Raw genomic sequence first — 17,941 nt, 5'->3', positions numbered from 1 at the left:
GCCCCGCCCCGTTGTGACCGCGCACGCGCCGTGGGCCCCGCCCCGCCCCGGCCGCCTCTCCCGCGGCGCAGCCACGCCCATCGTCCTCCGGGGGCGGAGCGCGTTTCCGGCCGGGCGGTTGAGGAGGGTGCGCGGGGCGGCGGGCGCCTGCGCAGATCGAGCGTCCGCCCTCCCGCCCTGGTGAGGGGCGCGGTGCGGCAGGGGCGAGCCGATGGAAAGGCCGAGCGGCGCGGAGGCGGAGCGGGCAGACGGCGAGCCCGAGGTGAAGAAGCGGCGACTGCTGTGTGTGGAGTTCGCTTCGGTCGCGAGGTGCGACGCCGCCGTGGCGCAGTGCTACCTGGCCGAGAACGACTGGGAGATGGAAGTAGGCTTCGCCGCTCTCTTCGTCCTCTTTGCCTCGGGCCGGGGGGCGCCCGGGTCTCACGGCTGTGTGTGTTTTTCAGAGAGCGCTGAACTCCTTCTTCGAGCCGCCCGGGCAGGAGAGCGCCGCGGAGAGCCGCCCTCACGCGGCGGCGGGGCCCGAGTCCTGGTGAGGGGGCGCGCGGCCGGGCGGAGGCGCGGGGCTGGGGCTGCTTGTGCGCCGCCGCCGGGGAGGGAGACGCTCCGACAGGCCGGAGGAGGGAGGCCGAGCGCGCTGTGGAAGAGCGGGAGCCGGGGCTGCGCGGCGTCCTGGGCCGTTCATTCATTCCCTGCCCGCGGCGGCCGGGGTGCCAGTCTCTGCGCTGCTCGGGCCGGCCAGCTGCCTGGCACCGGCCGCGGCTTCACCCCTGCCCGCCTTTCCGGGTTGGGCCCCCTCTCCCCTCCTTCCTCCGCCGCAGTTGTTTCGGGGCATCCAACTTTCGCTCTCTCCAGGGGGCGTTTTCTCTTGCCTTGCGTCCTTTGTGAAGATACTTATTGATGTAGAAATGGTCGGGTTTGGAGCCCACGGCCAAGAAAGAGTTCTTTTTTTTTAAGATTTTGTTTCAGAGCGCGAGCGAGCGAGAGCGCGCAAGCATGAGCGCTGGGAGGGGCAGAGGGGGAGGCAGGCTCCCGGCTGAGCTGAGAGCCAGGTGCGGGGATGGATCCCAGGGCTCTGGATCATGACCCGAGCCCAAGGCAGCCCCGGAACTGACTGAGCCACCCAGGCTCCCAGGAAAGAATTCTTGAGCCGTCTTTGGTGCAAAAAAGGTGGTTTTGTTACAGCACGGACGCAGGACCCCTGGGCAGAAAGAGCTGCACTGGGAGCAGTGGCCCATTGTATGCTTTCAAGTTGGGAGGGGCTTGGGGACAGCACAAGCCTCCCGGGTATTTTGGAGCAAGGTTTCCAGGACCTTGAGGGGGCCAGCTGTTGTTAGGAAAAGGTCATCCATTGCTGTCTAGTAAAAACTCAGTCATGAGACCCTTCCGATGAGTGTCGGTGGGCCATCTGCTTGGGGGACGACGATTGCCACCATGTAGCTTGGGGGAGGATGGTGGAGATAGAGGAAGTTTCCACGGGTATTTTTATACGTTGAAGTTGACTTACAGGATCCTGGGGAGTTCGGCTGAGATTGACTTTTGCCCTTAGCAAAGTATTAACATCAACGCAGCTGAGCCCCTAGAGGAAGGTCACCGGCTGTTTCTAGGACTTGTCAGTGGGCCGTAGGTAGTAAGGACATTTAACTGTTCTTTTGCCTTTGTTTCCCACATCATTTATCACCTTTGCCTAGAACCTTTTGTTCGACTCTTTCCATGCTAAGTCCTGTTTACCTGAAGGCCCATCTTAGACAGGACTTACCTCCCAAGAAGCTTTCCTTGATCTCTCAAGTCTGGGTAGGTTTCCCCTTGTAGGGAATCTTACAGCATCCTGCATGACCCCAGTCATAGTAACTTAGTTCATGTTGTAATTGCTGTTTAGTATTTTGTCTCCCACTAAACTACCCATTTGGCGAAGTCAGTATCTGTTTTATACATTGTTAATTTCCCAAAGTCTAGTACAATATTTGGCATATAATGAGCTCTCAGTAAACGTATATAAAGTTCTCCCAGACATATGGACAACCTGTGGCGTTAACTGTTCATAGTGAAGACACTTTTCTCCCTATGATCTTTTCAGCTGCACCAGTTTACAGATGTAGTAAGATCCTTTCATTAGGCTCCCTTCCCTGACTAGCCTCTTATTTAAGGGGGAATTGTCCCGGTCCGCAGTGATAGAGCTCTGCCTCCCATGTTGTAGTATTGGCCTAGCTCAAGCTGGCCAGTCAGATCCTGTCTCCTGGGATTTCCAGACTGGGAGGAAGAGAGCTCAGTGGAGCTGGAATGGTCACGTGCTAACCTAGTATTTGTGGGGAAAGCTGAGAACGGTGGTCTGCAGAAGGAGAGTGAAGCCAGGGAAGTTGAGTCCGTGGAGTCAGATAAGAGAAAGCCTTGACTGCACTTCCTCAGGGATAGCTGCATTCCCATACCTGGCTCTGTGACATGTTTGTTTCTTCTAAATTCCTCTATTTTGCTCACAGGAGCCCGGGTTAATTTGTCAGTTGCAACCTAAATTGTAACCAGTAAAGAAACTGGAACAGAGGGTCTTGGTGCAGGGTGGTGAGTTCAAGCCCCACTATTTTGAGGGTGGAGCCTACTTGAAAAAAAAGTATGTGCGGGGGTGCCTGGCTGGCTCAGTGGGGCGTGCCACTTCGGATGTTGGGGTTGTAGTTCAGGCCCCATGCTTGGTGTAGAGCCTACTTAAAATTAAAATCTTTAAAAAAAAAAAAGAAATGGAAACAGAGGAAGTGGATTCCCTGAAATAGTCCCACAGAAAAAATGTGAATCCAGCTGAGTAATGGTGGAAGGGAGGACCATTAGGAGTTCCCTATCCCAGAATTGTAAACTGGAACGTTTGTGACACAGTTGGCAAAATTTGAATAGGTCTTAAAATTATGTAATAATGTTGTATAAGTGATAACTTTCTGATGTTCAGTAATGCTCGGTATACAGGTAAGCCGGTCCTTGTTTCTAGGAAATACGTACAAAGGTATTTATGCACACATTTCAGAATAAAAAGAGCAAAGCAAGTAAATGTTACGTGAAATGTTAACGTTTATGTGGGTGAATGGTGAAAAGAAATCTTTTTACTGTTTTACTGAAAGTCTGATTTTATTTCAAAATAAGAAGTTAAAATAATAAGTTAACTAGATTTATTGTGGTGGTCACATGTCAATGTTTACAAATACTAAATCGTTTTATTGTGCCTGAAAGGAATATAATGTTATATGTCAATTATATCTCAATAAAATTTTTTAATTAAAAAGTTAAAATATTGACATTAAATTTATTAAAGTTATAAATATAAAAACCTCTTTCTTAAATTTATGTATGGTATATAACTGCTTGGCAGTCACCTTTTAATAATGGTTTGTCCTTGGTGGGGATGGTGTGAGGTGGTGGCAGGACCGTGGACTGGAGCTTGTGCGTGTGGCCTCTCCAGCGTGGTGGTCTCAGGGTGGTCAGACCCCTTAGGTGACCTCTCAGGAGACAGTGTTCGAAAAGGCTTGAGTGAAAGCTGCAAAGTTTCATATGACCAAGCCTCAGAAGTGCTGGGATTTCCTTTCCACCATATTCTGTTGGTCAAGCAAGTCAGTAAGGCCCAGGTTCGGGGGGAGAGGTGTTAGACTTCACCTTTCAGTGAGGGGACTAACAAAAATTGCAGCTGTTACTCACAATGAGATTTTATTTCGTATGTTTCATACATTTCACATATGATTTAAAGTGAATCCAAAATGGAAATCTTACACTACATAGTCTAATTTCAGGTCATAGTTTACAAAATCATTTTAGTGACTGACCCATGTCATTGAGGGATATTGAGTTGGCTCTAACTATGTAAGCAAACATTTGGATAACACGTAAGAATCTATTTTTCCTTAGTTGTATGACTTCTGCTCTTCTATAGGCAGATACTTTTAGGGTTCTTTTAAAATTTATTTATCTGTAAGATGAGGAGTACAGATAGTTAGAAAATAATTTAGAATTGATCAGAGATGACTTGCAGAGTTATGTTTCACTGTAATCTTGCCAGTGTTGACCTAACGAATGAGGAGACAACTGATTCCGTTAGTTCTAAAGCCAGTACATCTGAAGGGAATCAGCAAGAAGATGGCAGCGTGTTCTCTCTCATTACCTGGAATGTTGATGGACTGGACCTAAACAATCTGCAAGAGAGGGCTCGAGGGGTGTGTTCCTATCTAACTTTGTAAGTATTATTACTTAGGTTCAATGGTAGCATGATAACATGCAACGTGGCTTACCTATCTACAAAGAGGGTAACAGTCAAGATCATGGGCTTTGGAATCCGATCTGAGTTCAAAATCGAGCTCTCAGAAGAAACATGTAAAAGAATGGAGAGTGACTGCCTCTGAGAGCAAGAGTGTGGACGAGGTGGGGAGGGAACACTAATTTTTGTTAGATGCTTTCTAGTACTGTTTCACTTAAACTTTGTATGTAATTATTGCTCTGAAAGTAAAATTATCAGAATGGTCTATATCTGCTACCCACTGGCTCTATGACCTTCTGTAATCCCTTGTGAACCACCGGAGTTCTCTGCAGCTCAGTTTCCTCATCATGGTTAACTGCTCCACGAGGACTGATAATTTGTAAGGCATCTAATGGAGTATGGGACCCTTGTAGGCTCTCCATATACTGATTTCTGTAGTCAGTGATTCCAGTTCTTTTCACTTTAAAGTGTTATGATGTGTGTTTTTCTTACTTAATTTGATCTTTACAGTATTTGTTAAATAGCACAGATCTTTCTCATTTTATAGTTATCAAATATCAGTATAAACATTGAATATTAGGTGTCCTGGGGGGGGGCAGTAATTTTGTGTTTCTTTTATGTTGTGGTTTTTTGCTAATGTAGGTGTCAGCAAATGAAATAGTATACCTGGGATTTATTATAAATTGATGTTTTGAATTAGGTACAGCCCGGATGTGGTATTCCTACAGGAAGTTATTCCCCCGTATTGTAGCTACCTAAAGAAGAGAGCAAGTGGTTATGAGATTATTACAGGTAACAATTTTCCTGTTGTTGTCTTTGTCTTTGAAAAACAGTCAATGAAAGAGATAAATCAAGGTTAGCCTACAGGAGCACACACAAGAAAAAGCAAAAATAAAAAAAGTTTGAGAAAAGTAAGCTAGACACAGGATACTAGAAAAACCATAGGAGAATATGTTTTACAGCTTAATATATGTGAAAAGTATTGGAAATGGATGGTTTTTCAGGAAAATGTAAATTTTTAGCCAAAATTTTGAGACCTGGAGTAATTTTTTAGTGAAATTAATTTATTAAAAATTTTAAGTGTGATAAGTGCATTTTGGTTATACTTTTTCTAAAAGTCTGTTGTTATTCCTTTTAATTGATTTTGGGTTTTTTCCTAGTTTTTTGCCCTGAATAGTTTTTTGACTTTCCATCTATTTTGTTTTTACTGAATGCATTTAATGTACCACACACTGGCTACATTCCATAATAGTTGGCTAAATCTCGTGTTTTCTTTGACTTTCACTTTTACATAGTATGTGATTTTAATTTTGATTTATAATAAATTCTCAGTTGCTAAGGAGAAGGTAATCTCTTGTTTCTGTTTTTCTTTCTGTCTTTGTGGGACAACTTTTCTGCATTCTTTGGGGATTCTTTTTGACTCTTCTGTTTTAGATTTCTGTTTTCTGAATACCATGCTATTCCTCCAACTTGGTTTCCTTCCTTGTTTTATTGGGTCTTTTTTTTTTTTTTCCCCATTGTGCTGAACTTGTGTAGGAACTTTCAAACTGGAGGATTGTGACCTTCAGTTCTGGAAAATTCTTTCCCTCTCTCCTTTCCTCCTCTGTCCCACTCACCCTCCCCTACCTGCTTGCACACTGCCATTTTTCTAGCCCACCTGCTGTCCTCCTTAGCCCTCCCTTTCCTTCCCTTGTTTCTTCCTTCTCCCCCTTTCCTCTTTTTCTGGTTTCCCTCTGCTCCAGTAAATCACTTTACACTTCTTCAGCTAGTTTGTTTTCTGAAAAACAGTTGGAAGCTTTTATTCACTGCCCCTCTACTTCTATTCTTTTCTCTTCTTACGATTTTATACATTTCTAAATTTTTTATTCATTTACTATAATTTTTCTGGTGCTTGCATGGTGAGAAGTAAATGCATGTTAGTTTGGCTCAGTGTAAGTCTCATCTTTCCTTTCAGAAATTTCTCAAATTTACTTGCTTGATATTGGCATTAACTATTTTTGGCACTTATGTGAATTCTTTTTCATTTTTATATTTCTTCGATACATCCAGCTATGTTGGGGGGGCCGTAAACATAGGGACTCAGTTGGCTGTCTTCACCTATTTTGAAATAATAGTTTACTTTGAAGATTCAGATCCATTTAAGTATTTGTACCTGTTATAAAACCTTCAGTAGGGGAACTTGTGATAAACTGCAAATACTCTTGACTTCTCAGCCTAAATTCTTTTCCACAAACATTTGAAGGTCGTGAAGAAGGATATTTCACAGCTATAATGTTGAAGAAATCGAGAGTGAAATTTAAAAGCCAAGAGATTATCCCTTTTCCAAATACAAAAATGATGAGAAACCTTTTGTGTGTGTATGTAAGTAATTTTTTTAAATTGACTTTTTTTTTTTTAAAGATTGAGTTGTTTCTTATAGTTCCATTGTGGTATCTTTTTTTTTTTTTAATTGCCGTTAGAGAAAATGTTGTCTCTTCTACATTCTTTTAGTCTTAAAGAACATTGTAAATTAAGTTTTTACACAAATTTCAATACAAATTTGTAAACATAAAATCCTGATCCATTAGGTATCTTCCTAAGAATACTCAAGAATTTACTAACAGTTCACATTTGCTTCCTAAAATGTTTTTTTTTTTTCCCTAAATGCGTTGCATATGGTACTCTGTTAAACTCGTGAGGCTTACAAGAATGAATCAAAAGATCTTACTCTCCTAGAGCTTATAGATTAGCAAGGGAGAGAGTGTAGTATATAGTAACTGAAATAAAGGAAAGGCATAAATGCCCCTGGAGGAGGTGTGATGATGTGCCATGGAAGTTTAGAGGTAACTTTTAGCTAGACTGTTGTTGTTTTTAATTGAGATATGATTGGCACAGCAGTATATACTCGAGGTGTACAGTGCAGTGATTGGATGTGTATATATGTTGCAAAATGATCACCACAGCAGTCCAGTTAACAGCTGTTGCCGTACACGGTCACAACATTTTTTTCTTGTGATGAGATTAGCTAGGTTGTTTAGTGAAAGTTTGATGAGGGAATTTGTATTTGAATTGAGCCCTGAAAAATATGTAAGATGTAGGCGTTAAGAAGAGTCCAGGTGGCAGAACCACCATGAGCAAACTTTGGCAAATTGTATATTGCAGGATGTGTGTATATATATATAAGTATATGAGAAAGGACATATATAAGTATAAACGGACATTATATTCAGTTGGGTATAGGGGGCATGAAAAGGGGTCGTGTGACAAGAAGTTGGTAAAATAGGTTGGATCCAAATTACGGAAGGTCATGAATGCCCAGTGTGAAAGAATCTGGACTTGATTCTGCAGGCAGTTAGTTTAAATAATTAATAGATCCTGCATTTTTAGTATCTTAACTGCAAAATGGTAAATGATTCTCATTCATTAAACTGACTTTTTTTGAGTACCTATGTGCCAGGCTCTTGGTAATAGCAGAAAATAAAACAACCATCTTTGCTTTCAAATGACTCATGACTTTGTAGGAGAGAAATACTTATGCTGTAATTCAGTGAAGGGAACTTTAAAATGCTATAGGAATATAGCGGAGGGAGCCACTGATTGCCTGGGGACATTGGGGAAGGACTCCAGTGGAGATGACATTTGAGGTAGGTCTTGAAGTAGTAGTGGGTGTTTGCTAAGTAGTCTTCTTTGGGAGCAGGATTATCATGTTACACCTTGACCTAGAGATATGAGCACAGTGCTGATTATATAGTTTTGCTTTGGTAAGTATATACCAATCAGTTGAATAATCAGTTGATTCTGTTATCAAATTTTTCAGCATTAGTGATTAGTGAACTTTAACTTAAACTATAACTGTTTATCCTGTTGCAGGCAAGTGTGTCGGGAAATGAACTTTGCCTTATGACTTCTCATTTGGAGAGCACCAGAGGGCATGCTAAGGAACGAATGAATCAGTTAAAAATGGTTTTAAAGAAAATGCAAGAGGCTCCAGAGTCAGCTACAGTTATATTTGCAGGAGATACGAATTTAAGGGATCATGAAGTGAGTGACAAAGTCAGTTCTGTGCTTGTGGGCAGATTATTGCTGTAGAAACTATTTAGGTTTCTTTTGACCAAAGCTGTTACAATGTGTAAGTGACTTGCAGATGCAATTCAGTAAATACTTGGCCTGTGCTGTAGGCCTGGCACTGGGGAAGCAGAAGCAGGAGGAGCACTTACAGTATTGGGGGAAAACAGAAATACTGCATCTGAAGCAGACAGCACAGAACAATATATGTTGATTAAAAAGAGGTATAAAGAAAGAGTTAAGAAAAGATTTAAGTTTATTTGCAGTATTTCGAGTTGCAAGGTGAAAAGAACAGAAAGATTTGGCCATCACAATTGTCCCTACCTCTCTTCTGAGTTTTCTTTTTTCAGCTTTTTTTTTTTTTACCCCCTTTTCCTGGTACTGCCATCTCCAGGACTGAAACAAAGTCTCTTTCCCCTTAGTTCATTTGAGACGCATTGGGATTTTTCAGGATCTGTAGACTTAGATTATATTAAATGGTAAGCTGGCCTTGCCTTTTCCCCCAACTCTGGCTGAACTCACATCAGATTAGAAGTGAATTGAAACGTTCATTTCACTGTCCTAAGCTCCAGGAGTAGAGGAAGAAGTGAAATGAGAAATGAAAGCCTGTCAGGACCTCGGAAGTGAAGGCAGTATCCTAAATAAAGTGGTGCTCTGCTTCTCTTTGTGATTTTGTGCCCTTGTACACAGATCATTTTTTAAAAAGTCTAACTATTGGACTGTTTGCAAATCAGTAACTTCATGGTAGCTGTTTTGTGGTACCTGGTTGACTGACTGACCTGCTTAAAAGAAAAATCCTGTTTTTCAACAAATGGTGTTGGGAAAACTCGATATTCACATGCAGAAAAACAAAGTTGCATCCTTGCTTTATACCCTATATAAAAGTTCATTCAAAATGGATCAATGACCTATTATAAGTAAGAGCTAAAACTATAAAAAGAAAACAAAGGGGAACAGCTTTATGACGTTGGATTTGGCAACGACTTCTTGGATGTGCCACCAAAAGCATAGACAAGAAAAAAAAAGATAAGGTGAACTTTATCACAATGAGAAACTTTTGTGCATCAAGGGACATGATCACAGAATGAAAAGGCAGCTCATGGAATGGAAAAAATATTTGCAAATCCTATAGATGACAAGTGAGTAATAATATAATTAATATGATATTGATGTTATATGAAGAATTTCTACAATAAAGAAACCACCTGATTTAAAAAAGAGCAAAAGACTTAGACATTTTTCCAAAGAAGAAATACAGATGGCCAATAAGTACAAGAGAAGATGCTCAGCGTCACTAGTCATTAGAGAAATGTAAATCAAAGCCATCATGAGATACTACTTTACATCCATTAGCATCAGTATTAGCAAAATGCCAGAAAATAACAAGCGTTTGCGAGGATTTGGATTAGAGCCCTTGTGCAGTGCTGATGGGAATATCAAATGGTATGACTGCTGTGGAAAACTGTGTGGTGATTCCTCCAATTTCCATATGGTCCAGCAATTCCACTTCTGGGGTGTATACCCAAAACAAAGAAAAGCAGGGTCTTGAAGAGGTATCTGTGCACCTGTGTTCATAGCAGCATTATTCACAATAGCTAAAACTTGGACGCAACCAAAGTGACCATTGACAGATGAATGGATAAACAAAATGTATATGCGTGCAGTGGAGTATCATTCAGCCTTAAAAAGGAAGGAAATACAACATGCTACAATATGGACAAACCCTGGACATTACGCTAAGTGAAATAAGCCAGTTACAGAAGGACAAATACTTTACGACTCCTCCTATGAGTTTCCTGAAGTAGTCAAAGTCATACAGACGGAGAGTATAATGGTGGTTACCAGCAGCTAGGGGAGGATGGAAGGGGTAGTTAGTATTTATTGGGTACAGAGTTTCAGTTTGGGAAAATGAAAAGGTTCTAGAGATGGATGGTGGTGATGGTTGCACAGTTAGGTGGATGTACTCAGTGCCATAGAACTGTGCTAACTTACATATACAGGCATACCTCAGAAGTGTTGCAGGTTCAGTTCCAGACTACTGTAAGAAAGTGCATATTATAATAAAACAAGTCAAACAAATTTTTTAGTTTCCCACTGCATATAAAATCATGTTTATACTACTAGAGTCTATTTAAAGTATGCACTGGCATTATGTCTAAGAAAGCAATGTACATACCTTAATTAAAAAATACTTTATTGCTAAAAATGCTAACCATCATCTGAGTTTTCAGCCAGTTATAAACTTTTTTGCTGGTAGAGGGTCTTGCCTTGATGTTGATCAGGGTGGTGGTTGCTGAAGGTTGGGATGGCTGTAGCCATTTCTTGAAATAGGACAATGAAGTTTGCTGCATTGATTTGACTCTTGCTTTCATAATTTCTCTGTACCATGCAATGCCTTTTTTAAAAAAAATTTTTATTGTTATGTTAATCACCATACATTACATCATTAGTTTTTGATGTAGTGTTTCATGATTCATTGTTCGTGCATAGCACCCAGTGCTCCATGCAGAACGTGCCCTCTTTAATACCCATCACCAGGCTAACCCATCCTCCCACCCCCCTCCCCTCTAGAACCCTCAGTTTGTTTCTCAGAGTCCATCGTCTCTCATGGTTCATCTCCCCCTCCGATTTCCCCCCCTTCATTCTTCTCCTCCTGCTATCTTCTTTTTTTTTTTCCTTAACATATATTGCATTATTTGTTTCAGAGGTACAGATCTGTGATTCAACAATCTTGCACAATTCACAGCGCTCACCATAGCACATACCCTCCCCAGTGTCTATCACCCAGCCACCCCATCCCTCCCACCCCACCCCCCACTCCAGCAACCCTCAGTTTGTTTCCTGAGATTAAGAATTCCTCATATCAGTGAGGTCATATGATACATGTCTTTCTCTGATTGACTTATTTCGCTCAGCATAACACCTTCCAGTTCCATCCACGTCGTTGCAAATGGCAAGATCTCATTCCTTTTGATGGCTGCATCATATTCCATTGTATATATATATACCACATCTTCTTTATCCGTTCATCTGTTGATGGACATCTTGGCTCTTTCCACAGTTTGGCTATTGTGGACATTGCTGCTATAAACATCAGGGTGCACGTACCCCTTCGGTTCGCTACCTTTGTATCTTTGGGGTAAATACCCAGTAGTGCAATTGCTGGATCATATGGTAGCTCTATTTTCAACTTTTTGAGGAACCTCCATACTGTTTCCCAGAGTGGCTGCACCAGCTCATGCGATGCCTTTTGATAGCATTTTACCCACAGTAGAACTTCTTTCAAAATTGGAGTCAATTCTTTGAAACCCTGCCACTGCTTTATCAACTAAGTTTACATAATATTCTAAATCCTTTATTGTCATTTCAACAGTTTTCACCAGGAGTTGATTTCATCTCAAGAAACCACTTTCTTTGCTCATCCGTAAGAAGCAACTCCTCATCATTTCAAGTTTTATCATCAGATTGTAGCAAGTTAGTCTCATCTTTAGGCTCCACTAGTTCTAGTTCTCTTGCTGTTTCTACCACATCTGCAGTGACTTCCTCCACTGAAATCCTGAACCCCTCGAAGTCATCCACAAGGGTTGGGAGTCACCTTCTTCCAAACTCCTGTTCATGTTGATAGTTTGACTTCTTCCCATGAATCATGAATGTTCTGAATGGCATCTAGTATGTTGAATCCTTTCCAGAAGGTTTTCAATTGATTCTGCCCAGATCCATCAGAGGAATCACTATATACAGCAGCTATAGTTTTATGAAATGTACTTCTTAAATAATAAGACTTGAAAGTGGAAATGACTCCTTGCTTCATGGGCTACATAGTGAATGCTCTGTCAGCAGGCATGGAGACAACATTCATATCATTGTCCATCTCCACCAGCTCTTGGGTGAACAGGTGCATTGTCAGTGAGCAGTAACATTTTGAAAGGAGTTTTTTGTTTTGTTTTCCTGAGCAGTAGGTCTCAACAGTGGGCCTAAAATATTCAGTCAACCATATTGTAAACAGATGTGCTGTCATCCGGGCTTTGTTGTTCCACTTGTAGAACACAGAGTAGATTTAGCATAATCCTTTTTTATTATTAAGCTTTTATTTTAATGCCAGTACAGTTAACATACAGTATTATATTAGTTTCAGGAGTAAAATACAGTGATTGAACAATTCCATACAGAGTTAGTATCATTCTGAAGGGCCCTCGGAGTTTTGGAATGGGGACTGAGCATTGGCTTCAACTTCAAGTCTGCAGCTGCATTAGCCCCTAAAAGAGCCTGTTCTTTGAAGCTCTAAAGCCAGGCACTGACCTCCCTAGCTGTAGAAGTCCTAGGTGGCATCTTCTTCCAGTAGAAGGCTGCTTCCTCTGCATTGACACTCTGTTGTGCTGTTGCAGACATCTGCATTAACTCTCCCAGCTCGGTCTTCTGGAGAACTTGCTGCAGCTTCTCCATCAGCACTTGCTTCACCTAGCACTTCTGTGTTAACAGAGATGGTTTCTTTCCTTAAACCTCAGAACCAACCTCTGCTGGCTTCAGACTTTCCTTCTGCAGCTTCCTTACCTCTCAGCCTTCATAGAATTGAGAGTTAGGGCCTTGCTCTGGATGAGGCTTTGGCCTAAGGGAATGTCGTGCCTGGTGTGATCTATCTAGGCCACTCGAACTTTCTCCCTATCAACAGCAATGCTGTTTCACTATGCATGTGTTCAGCAGAGTGGCACTTTTAATTTCTTTCAAGAACTTTTCCTTTGTATTCACAATTTGGCTAACTGCTTAGGGCAAGAGGCCTACAATTTGGCCTATCTTGGCTTTAGATATACATTCCTCTCTAAGCTTAATAATTTATAGCTTTCGATTTAAAGTGGGAGACAAGTGACTCAATTTCAATATTGTGTCTCAGGGCACGGAGAGGGAGAGAGAAGAGGGAAAAGCTGCATTGGGCTTTTTTCCTAAGAGGAAACCTGCTCAGTGGAGCAGTCAGAACACACACAACATTAAGTTCACCATCATATGGGCACAAGTACAATAGTAATATCAAAGATCCTGATCACAGATCACTGTAACCAATACAGAAATAGTAAGAAAGTTTGAAATGTAAGGATTCCCGAAATGTGACACAGAGACACGAAGTGAGCAAATGCTGTGGAAACAATTGCACCAGCAGACTTGCTCAATGCGGTGGTGTCACAGACCTTCAGCTTGGAGAAAACACAGTGTCTGTGGAGTGCAATAAAAGGAAGTATGCCTGTATTTTACCACAGTGAAGTGTTTTTAAAATCCTGGAGTGTGAAGAGGGAGGAGGATTTGATATTAAATTTCAAATGAAACTGAAGGCAGTTGACCTTAGTCGATCACATAAATGGTATATGTCTACATTTATAGACTAAAATAGAGTAACAGTTTTGCCTGCTTTTCACTTGTGTTCATTTTTCAAAAACTAATAGCAATAACAGAGGCTGTGAGTTTCCAGCCTTTTAAGTTTTATCGGCTACCCAGAGTTTAGGAATCTATTTACGGCAGAAGAGAAGGGCAAATTCCAGACCTCTCTGGCTGTTTAGGTATTTTTATATTACCTACTTATTACCATACAGCAAAATACCTTTTATAATATATTTAATATTAATACATAGTCTTGCATTGGGGCAGTAATTTGTGACGTTCTGATTTGAAATGTTGCACTTAGACATAATAGTGAAACCTTTTCTAGTTTAGGAGAAAAAGGGCTGAATCTTAAAGAGTTTTCTTTTTCATTTCAGGTCACCCAATGTGGTGGTTTACCCAGCAACATTTTGGATGTCTGGGAGTTCTTGGGCAAACCTAAGCATTGCCAGTATACATGGGATACACGGATGAACTCTAATCTTGGAATATCTGCTGCTTGTAAGCTTCGTTTTGATCGAATATTTTTCAGGACAGCAGCAGAAAGTGGCCATATCGTTCCCCAAAGTTTGGACCTCCTCGGGTTGGAAAAACTGGACTGTGGTAGATTTCCTAGTGATCACTGGGGTCTTCTGTGCAACCTCGATGTAATCTTGTGAAATGCTTTCCAAATAAGAGTTTTCTATCTTCTGAGTAATTTTGTTCTGGATTTTTGTAAAGGTAATTTCTACCTGTCTGGAAAGGTAGGTTATATGGAGGAATTAATATACTACATCATTGTAACAGAAGAAAACACTACTGTGATTTTTATTTTGTGGATTGTGTCCTTAAATTTCAGAACTAAATATTGATGTTTATTTAAATTAAAGCATATAGAATATGAGTCTTCTTCATAAAGGCCACCAAGACCGTCAGAGCTCCTAATACTGCTCAGAACTGCCGGCTGGTTCTCAAGCAGGGCCACGTTGTCCCTGGGCTAGCCTTTATATTTTATTTTTAAAATCAGGCACCAAATAGTTTATATTTTAAGTAAATCTTTAAAAATAAAAATAAGAGGTTATTGTGTTTGGGGGAATTGGATCTTTTAATTCAGGTAATCTTAAATGAAAACAGCCATGATTATGTCCATTTGAGTAGATGGCAACTGTCATATAGCAGACTCTATTTTTGTCAGCTAACAGGACGTGATTGGTATGCTATAAATGAAATCTTCTGATTTGAAATTCCTTTACTTTTTAAAACTCATGTTTGTCAACATGTCGCTGTTTATGTTGCCAACAGAGGCAAAATTAGGCTTGATAATGATTAAAGTTGGTGTTCTAGCTGCATTTGGGCTTTTTTCCTAAGAGAAAAATAAATGTTTAAAGAGGAATAGCCTTTTAGTTTTACTTCTTATAAAATGGAATTATTTTACAGAAGAGGGATAAGGAGCACTTTTAAACGTGCTTTAAAGAAACTTTTCTCCCTGTAAAAAAAAAAAAAAGTACTTTAAATAAAGAATTTTACTTGTTTATAGTTTGTTTTAGTATGCTTTTGTGCCCATGATGGGATTGAAGTTTTTACCTGCTTCCTGTTTCTGGCCCACTGTTGCTACTCACCTTTGTGAGGCAGAAAACTGCGTCTGTGAAGCTTCTCAAGCCACCAAGAACTGCCAAGCATACACTGACAACCGCAGTGTAAACAAGGAAGGCCCGGGGGAGTAATTAGAATGAGAAGTCACAGAGCCTCATTTTCGTCAGGGGTGTCAAAATTAACAGCGGAAACACCTAAAAAAAAGACAAGCTGAATTTATATATAATATTCCCTTTGTAGTGACCATGGAAAGGAGATTTGTTTATACTTATTTAATCATTTCAAATGAGAATGCTAATAGCATACATTATGGAGGCAATAGTTCATTTATATAGGAAAAGGATGTTTTTGGCATAAATTGCTTATTCACTTGGAAGAATAATTGTTGAAAGAACCATACCTTACATCACATTATAAAAAAAATTTAGATGAATGAAAGGCTAATAAGGTTATAAAAAATAGAATATATAGTACTGTGTATTAGATTAAATAATTATCAAATTGTTTGAAAACCTTGAAAGCATTTTTTTTTTTTAAGATTTTATTTATTTATTTGAGAGAGACAGATAGGGACAGAGATAGTGAGAGAGAGCACAAGCGGGAAGGAGAGGGAGAAGCAGGCTCCCACTGAGCAGGGAGCCCGACATGCGGCTCAATCCCAGGACCCTGAGATCATGACCTGAGTGGAAGGCAGACGCTTAACCGACTGAGCCACCCAGGCGCCCCAGGAGCATCATTTTTTTATATGACTCAGAGCATTCAAGTGAAATACTTTCCCATTTACTGTTTATAATGACAGATTTCTAAGAAATCATTTTTGACTGATGTGCATAGGAACAATTAAATCACTTTTTTAAAAAAGTTTACTTATTTATTTTTAAATAATCTCTATACCCAATGTGGGGCTTGAACTCACAATCCCGAGATCAAGAGTTGCACACTCCTCTGACTGAGCCAGCCAGTTGCCCCACAAGTTAATTTTTTTAAAAGTAGGCTCCACACCCAGCATGGAGTTCCATGAGGGGCTTGAACTCCCAACCCTGAGGTGGAGACCTGAGCTGAGATCAAGAGTGGGACGCTCAACCGACAGGCACCCCTAAACCATTCCCAACAAACGCAAGAATTAAGAACCTACTAATTTTCAATATCTTGAATTTTTTTACTTTGGCTCTCAAATTTTTCCAGTATAGTAGCTCTGAGTACCTTACTTCCCTTGGGGAAATGCCAACTCAGAATCTTGTATTTATTTCAATAGGCTAAACACCTCTTTGTCCCTGGTGTGGAATATACTTGAAGCTTGCTAGACCTCAGTTTCTCCGACCTTCAAAATAGAGTAATTCCGGTCTTTCTTGTACAGTTTGGTAAGACAAATATCCCAACCAACAGCATATAAACAAGAGCAGATGAAGTCAGAAAAGCTGTATTAAGGATACATACTTTTACCCTTAATATTTATTATAGTCTCTGGCATGTAGCAAGAGCTCAAAAAATGCCCATTAAATGCGGATGAGAAGTGGATAGGGTCCTAGCATTAGTGTCCTAGGGAGGCAGACTAACATTTTCATGCAGTACCAAAATAGATTCTAAATTTATATGTGTATCAAAATAGGTATTCATTGTAATGGCACTGATTTAAAAAATGTTAAAAGTTGAACATTCTGGGCTAAGCCCACGTGTATTAAAGATCTTTGGGAACAAGCCTGTTGTCTAAGATTTGTTGGTGCAGTGAGAGGGCACTCAGGATATTGTGGAATGCCAGGTGAGAGGAGAAAGGGAAGTACCTTTTGTAAGGTGTGGGTTCCCATTGAAGGATGCTGTGAAGGTCTTGGGTTATTGTTTCAGAGGCAGATTGGAAAAGAAAGGGGTTAACTAGAGATTGGGTTCTTTCGTGAGTAGAGGAGAGCGTAGCGACCGGGCATCGCCAGTCTGGGTGGGAATAGCAAAGCAAGGGGGGCGTCTGGGGTAAGAAAGCAATAGTCACTTACAGAGAGGATTAAGTCATTTATGGTGTGAGTTTAAGAGGAGTTTCTTAAGGTTCTTCTGATATCTGGGGAAGTCATCCTGATTGCATGACTTTGGGAGAAACAGGATTTCCTCTTAACTTGCTTCTGGCTTCATCTGTGTCTTCCAAGCCTGATGAATGGCAGGGTTTTTTTCTTTTTGGTCCAATCTGATTTCCATTCTTTCAGTCCTGGACAGGTTTTTCTTTCAGTGTTCATTATTTAATTCCCACAATCGTCCTATATGAGTGCTATTATCTCCATTTTATAATTGAGGAGACAGGTTTAGCAAGATTATGTAAGTCGTCCAAGGCCTATCTGCAGCCATCGAGAAGCCTAGCAGGGGCTTGCGCATCGGGTCTGTGAGGCTCAGTGCTGTATGTTTCCCAGGCATGGGAATGCGCTAGGAATGCTCGAGGAATGCCCTGGCTTCTTTTTCTGCCCTATGTTACCATACCTAGATGCTTGAGCATCTTTATGGTAAGAAAACAGAATAAATGCAAGAAAGAGGCTTCCTCGTGACTTTTCTGTGGTTCAGATCATCACCTTCCCATAGACGCCAGTGCAGTCTAAATACGTTGGGCACCTAGTTAACTTACAACGCATGGAGTTGACGGGACCCCATCCAGCACCGGCAAACCTAAATCAGAAAGTAGCACGTGCTCAAGACATAGTAGGGCCCAAAGAGGCTCCCGCGGGAGGAGCGGGGCCTGTGCGTGTGGGGTACCTTCCCTTC

General features: G+C 41.1%; 1 protein-coding gene across 2 annotated transcripts; it reads left to right on the top strand.

The window, feature by feature from the left end:
• Positions 1-133: 133 nt before the first annotated feature.
• Positions 134-15,148, top strand: TDP2 (tyrosyl-DNA phosphodiesterase 2). Of its 2 annotated transcripts, XM_032424923.1 has the most exons (7): positions 134-364; positions 444-529; positions 4,028-4,201; positions 4,923-5,014; positions 6,465-6,583; positions 8,072-8,242; positions 14,011-15,148. In XM_032424923.1, the coding sequence occupies exons 1-7, from the start codon at positions 212-214 to the stop codon at positions 14,290-14,292; spliced, it is 1,077 nt and encodes a 358-aa protein (XP_032280814.1). In that variant the 5' UTR covers positions 134-211; the 3' UTR covers positions 14,293-15,148. The 2 variants fall into 2 exon arrangements, with proteins under 2 accessions (XP_032280814.1, XP_032280815.1); XM_032424924.1 differs by lacking the exon at positions 8,072-8,242.
• Positions 15,149-17,941: the final 2,793 nt, after the last annotated feature.

This window comes from Phoca vitulina, unplaced genomic scaffold (genome assembly GCF_004348235.1).
Source record: "Phoca vitulina isolate PV1807 unplaced genomic scaffold, GSC_HSeal_1.0 scaffold31, whole genome shotgun sequence".
NCBI lineage: Eukaryota > Metazoa > Chordata > Mammalia > Carnivora > Phocidae > Phoca > Phoca vitulina.
This window is presented reverse-complemented; position numbering and strand designations above follow the sequence as displayed.

Excerpts from the sequence above, each read along its gene's own strand:
- TDP2 (XM_032424923.1), top strand. The coding sequence starts at position 212 with ATGGAAAGGCCGAGCGGCGCGGAGGCGGAGCGGGCAGACGGCGAGCCC. Across the intron at positions 530-4,027 it reads GCGGCGGGGCCCGAGTCCTG|TGTTGACCTAACGAATGAGG; the intron begins GTGAGGGGGCGC and ends TAATCTTGCCAG. Across the intron at positions 6,584-8,071 it reads GAAACCTTTTGTGTGTGTAT|GCAAGTGTGTCGGGAAATGA; the intron begins GTAAGTAATTTT and ends ATCCTGTTGCAG.